At 40.3% G+C, this 6,000-nt stretch overlaps 1 protein-coding gene across 2 annotated transcripts in view; it reads left to right on the top strand.

The window, feature by feature from the left end:
- The first annotated feature begins 2,133 nt into the window (after window positions 1-2,133).
- The window catches only part of CSKMT (citrate synthase lysine methyltransferase), a 60,255-nt gene continuing 56,388 nt past the window's right edge, over window positions 2,134-6,000 (top strand). Inside the window, exon 1 of one of the 2 annotated variants that reach the window (XM_069207032.1) lies at window positions 2,134-2,393. In XM_069207032.1, the coding sequence (XP_069063133.1) occupies window positions 2,312-2,393 (82 nt within the window). In that variant the 5' untranslated portion in view covers window positions 2,134-2,311. The remainder of the gene's footprint in view (window positions 2,394-6,000) is intronic. The other variant, XM_069207033.1, reaches the window with a different exon arrangement.

The raw sequence follows: 6,000 nt of genomic DNA, 5'->3' as shown, positions 1-6,000 counted from the left end.
CTAATCTGACTAAGAAAGTGCTGATTTGAAAGAATTGAAAGAACCAGGTGTCTGGAAAAAGGTTGGCAAAGGTTGTGCTTCAGTGGGAAATTGGTTCAACAACATTTGGAATGGGATTCTATTGAAAATATTGCAAGGGATATTAATTATTGTGGTTTGCCTAATTGGAATATGGGGATTGTGTAAATTATGCAAAATAATGAAATTGAAAAGGTCAAAGAATAACCAGAGGAGGGAAGAAATGAAAAGGGAAAAATTGTATAGGGAAGAAAATTCAAAAGGGAAACAAAAGGATGAAGGGATTGAATTGACAAAATTTTAGCTGATGCTAAAATGTGTGGGTGGTAGTTAGTGTGATGACACATTTAGCCATCAGAGGAGCGGACGCGCTTAACGAAGCGCGACCGATCCTGAGGAACAGCTGAAAAGAACAGCTGATCGCTCAGAGCGCGGCTGATAAGCGTGTAACGGCCGCACTAGGCCGTTACCCAGTGCGCGCTGAAGGCGCTCGCTTTAGATTGTTGACAACAAAAACACGGCAAAAAATGAAAACAATGTATTTTTATACTAGTACAATTATAAACACTGTATGGCACAATAAAAGTGTTAACATGGAAATCTAACACAGAAAAACGTATACAATAATAAAGTTAGTAAGATAGTACTTATCTTGACTGCGAGCAGCAAGAAAAGAGAACTTGTTGCTCTCAGTCAAGATGTTTATACTCACCTGTTATTGGTTGTTTCCTTTATGACATGTACTGGGTAGTTTCTCAGCCAGGTTTTCTGGGAGTTGTAGTTTTTTCTTGGCTGCTAGTGGAATTTAAGCAAGAGAAGATAGCATAATACTCGCCTCTGTGTCTTTAATAAAATCAAGACTTTCTTTCACTTAAGCTAAGAAAATCTCCATTTAACGACACTGCACAGAGTGAAGGGAGTCTCATTCATGCTCATCTTGCATCTTGACAAAAAACGTGCTTAACTTTAATGCTTAAAGACTTTGCGTTTTCTGAACTTTGATGCTGAATCCTAAATGCCTTGCTGATCGACTGATGTCCTGAGGAAAAAGACTGATTCTGCCTGCTGATCCACATCAGGGATAGGTATTATGAATTATACTGTTAACTATCATGTGTATTTGCTTTTCCTTTCTAGGTACCAACTGCACTGTTTTGTTAGAGCCATGGTTAGATGTTTTTCCAAATTTGGGTTACTAAATTGTTTTGCATGAAGCCCAACCTGCTGATGCTAATCTGATGTTAAGGATTCCTCGCTAATGAAATTATGCTAATAGGGTTTAATGCTTGATGAATTCTGTGCTGAATTTGAATGTACGTAATTACTTTGACGCAGTTGACTTGTTTATTAATTTGCACCATAACCTTAGAATGTGTTGTAGTTCAAGCTTTGATGAGATTACATTTCTTCCGCCGCTTTGGACAGCCAGTATTGTTTCTGTGTTTCATTTGATTTTGAGATTAATCTACATGACCTTAGTATTGTTAATATAGAAAAATAAATATTCTAACTTTTACAAAAAGGTGTGGTTATTCATGACTGAAAGGTCATGGTGCATGGCAATTACTGACTCCATTATTACTGTTATTGATTGTTGCTGATTGACTATTGTGTGTTGGTTATTGATTATGTACTAGAGGTATGGTAAGAACATCTTAATTGGGAGTCAAAAGGTTCATCGACCTAATCACGTCCCCTTGTGAGTTTACTTATTAAGGTCAGAAGCGCTAACAGATCTCAACAGGTAAAATGGTGAGTGTGTAATAAATGAAAGGGGGTTAGTTTTGCCACCTGTCCAGTATTTTACTCACCTGACCGGTATTTCTGGAAAATCAGTGAATCCGGTACAAGTCCCCTTTAACATTTAAATGTAAACAGCAACTACAATAAGAAATCACTTTAAACTTATTTTGGAGCTGTCTGAGTTACGACTATATGAATATTGAAGCAAACAATGGGAGAACTCTGAAGTAAAAACAAATATTATAGAGGGTTTTACGCATTCTTTTTTCAAATCTGCGCTCCTGGCTATTCCACAAAATCAAACGGTAAACGGCTAGTATTTTTTTTCTGACCAGGGTGGTAACTCTAAATGGGGCTGCGTATCAGCAAAACACTGTTAACAGAGAACCTACAAATCCCAGACGGTAGTACTGTGTACCACGGCTGCAATGTCGTGTTAACCGTACCATTGTTAAATTCTCAGTCTTTCTTCAATTGCCATGTAAGGCTGTAGCCCAGTCTTCCTTTCCTTTCTAGTGTGGTTGTCTTCGTTCCATGATAGATTGGGATCATGGCTGTACTTATTGCCCTGCGGAGGACCCCTGGCCTTTTTTCTCCGTTCTACCGCGCTTTCCGCTTCTCCAGCCTCGCAGGTACTTAAAAAAACAAAACACTCCGTGGTATCTAAAGCGAACTTAAACTAGGGACTGGATATATGGCTCTCGCAGAAGAGCAACGTTCGTCATATTTTGGAGGTCAAGCGAGGCATCAGCACTCTTCGTTCGCAGACTGCAGGGTAAAAGCGGGTGGCTGTAATTGAAACAACGGCCACCGGGGCAACACCGCGGCCATGTTAGACGGGCGGATTAAAAGGAAGGTCATAACGAAAAATGACAATAACTTCTAGTCCTTGTTTGTAGACGTCTGTAATTGCATGTTTAAGTTTTCAGAGAGGCGCTGGCGAGCACGAAAACTATTTTTAAAAATCTGCTTAGTCATGTTCATGTTGAGGTGGAAGTGGCATTGGTGCCATAGCTGCCGAATAGGAAACCATGATATCGGCTCGGCATTCTGTGATTCTGGGTAAATCACTCAGCCTCCCAGTGCCTGACAAATAAACATGTCCCCGTGTAAGGTAATTGGAGGTCATGCAAAGTGCACCAAAATCTTCAGGTCGCATTCGCGCTATATAAACCTGCAAAAATGAAATAAATCTCCACGTGCTTGAAAAATGTTACCCTGTGTAGTATAACTGGTGCTCGTGTTAAAGCACCCAGAAATATTCGGTTGGGGTTCGCATTATATAAACTGTGAAGAAAAAAAAATATATCAAGCTGTCCCCTTTCCTCTCGTGGTAAAGGTTATATAGCCAAAATGCGGATATCTATATTAAAACTGTTCTCAAGATTATAAAGTACACAGCTCACAGAAATACAAGCCAAAGTTGTTTTTTGTTTAGTTTGTTTTTAAATATTGATTAAAGTGTTGAGCAAGCATTCACACATAGCTGGACAGATTAAAGATGAAAAAACTAGCAAACATATACACTCCAAGAAGCCAATATACGGGGCTGTTTTCACAATTCCACCCTAGTACCATGAATGATAAGAGTAGAGGTAGCCTACTGTTACTGAACATAGGCTTAGGGTTCATAGGCAGCACCATTACTATAGTGTGTGAAAAAGAGAGAGAAATGATGGTGAGAAACGAGGAGAGGGCTATATATTTAGAGGGAGAGACAGAAGTTTTGTTCGTGAGAATGGACAGTGAGAGAAGAAAACGGGAAGATCTGCAAACTGAAAGAAAGAGCAGATGGTGAACAGAAAGGATTCTGAGGGTGACAGAGAGAAGTTTGACGAGAGCAGAAGGTAGAGAGGGGACATATGAAATGGAAGGTATAAGGAACTGATAGGCATGTGGTGGAGTGTGAGAGGCAGAGACGAATGGTAAGGTAGAAGAGGGGAGGGAACGAAAAGAGAAAAGGCAACTGAGAGATGAAGAGGGTAAATAAGGAATGAACAGAGATGATGTGAGGGTTTACTTTGTCACTTGCATATCAAACCTTTCAATCCCATTTCAAATGCACCTTATCTTTGAAAATATGGAGCTACTCTGCTCTTTCCCTTTCATGCAACGCAGCACAGCAACTTCACTTGCTGTGTTTGTTGCTTGAAATGTTAGTAAATATATCCCTCAAAGATTTGGCACAGGTGGCCAGACTTGTTTTGAACCATGTATGTGCTCTGCTGCCGTTTGGCATTCAGGCAGAAAATCACTGAATGTTATTTTTCAAATAAAGATGGAGAAAAATCCATCCAAGGTTCCAGCCTGGAGCATTTGTCTCGCAGGGTACAGTTTGACTCTAGAAGACTCTGGGATTAGAGCACTTTGGTCTTGATATGCAGGTATTTCTACTTGTGCTCTTCATCATCCGTTAACTGGAAATGTTGAAAACTTTACAGAAACACATTAAAATAAAATTGGATCCTTCCGTTTATAGCGCCTTCTTACCCCCATCCCACAGTCCGCTGAAGTGCATTTAACTCGGGGTCTGGGGCAGTGCAAGGGCTGCAGGAATGATAGCTACATAGCTACATCCCTGAAGGGGCTGGCTTTAATGCTGATGCCAGATGGTGTGAGAATATTTGTTTTGCCCCCCCCCCCCCCCCTTCAAAAGACCTCCTTCTCCAAATATTAAATCCTCTAGTGCTGTCCATGGACATCATTTAGAAGTCTCCAGGGTTCCCAGCTGCGACTTTTGGCTTGCTACTTGCAAACCCCTGCCTTCTGAAGTGGCAAATTCAGTGCCAGGAACATAGTGACCGCTCATCCAGGATGTCAGTTGGTACGCCACTCTGTTTTCTGTCAATTTGTATTACACTAATAGTGAATAATAGTATATTATTCGCTATTTGTGTAATAACAATGGAGTACAATTAGCTGAGAATATGCCCTTCCATGGAAGCTGCGGTAAGTAAAAATGCTTTTAAATGTATGTTGCTGTGTGCTCGCAGGTGAGAATGTGTGTGTGTGTGTGTGTGTGTGTGTGTGTGTGTATGTATGAATGAAAGTGGAGGTCCAAGGCCACTACTCCCGGCATTTTGGTGAATTGACATCCATGATGCTGTCCCTCATCCCTACATAGACCCGCTCTCACGTGCATGTAATTCCTTTTTCCGTGCTATTCATCCCAAGTATGCAAGGTAGAGTAGGGTGCCAGAGTGAGGTGTATTACATATATATTATACAGAGACAATGGTGTGTAACTGTGTATATCAGTGTATTGGAAATGATATTTAAGACTATGGCCACTGGAATTATGCAATTGTGCAGCTGTGGCATTTTTTGCCTAACTATAGATTTGCCGCATTTGAGACATAATCCTTCATCTGCTGCATAATGTGCAGAGTTGAGCTAAAACGGTTCAAAAGTTACTAAAAACGCAGCAACACATGTTTCTGTACAGTGGGAAGCCTTTGTGAAGGTTGACTGGTCACCTTTCTGTTGCTTACTGCTATATTTGGGTGTTAAACTGGTGCTAATGAGGTGCAACCAATACCCAGACAGTATTGAAATGTTTAAAAATGTCAAAATAATTAAGTATTAATATCAGAAAATGTGCCGCATTTACACAGCATAGTTTAGCTTTTACTGTTGTTTGATTTGCTCAACCCTGTTGCATAATTCGGCCCTCCCCTGCAGCATAATTGCTGGCAGACATTATATGAAAAGTGTGCCTAGTCTGGTGAAATACTAATACAGGATTTAAAACATAGCATAGTGGTTGGGTTTATTTTTTCTAATAAGCACTTATTATTATCCAAAGGAGCCATATTTAGCAACCTTACAATAATGAAAAAAAATAGGGAAAAAACAATAATATTGGAAACCCATGCCTTGCAGGTTCCGTGCTGCTTTTTCAGTCTTGTTCATAGCCAGGGCCACTGGAATTATGTGGCAGGAGAGGGACAAATTATCAAACGTATCTCTGGGACAAAAACAGTGACCCATTGAACTATCTACATAAGAAACAATTTTTAGATATGCATGATATACACTGTTTTGCTGTAGGAACACTATCTCTATGCACTACTTCTAGATAAATCAAAACTGGACTAGGCAAAACTTTTCATTATAAACTGCAGCACAGAGGGACTCTGAAGTCTGCCTTTAACCCTGCAAAAGAAGTGTCAAAATGCAGCCGTCCCCAGACCTCGGCCCCGGGTGCTGTGACACCAGCCTCTGAACAAAATCAGAATA

The sequence above is a fragment of the Pleurodeles waltl genome, chromosome 9 (assembly GCF_031143425.1).
Source record: "Pleurodeles waltl isolate 20211129_DDA chromosome 9, aPleWal1.hap1.20221129, whole genome shotgun sequence".
In the NCBI taxonomy this organism is placed as follows: Eukaryota; Metazoa; Chordata; class Amphibia; order Caudata; family Salamandridae; genus Pleurodeles; species Pleurodeles waltl.
Note: the sequence above shows the minus strand (reverse complement) of the source record. Positions and strands in the feature narration are given on the sequence as shown.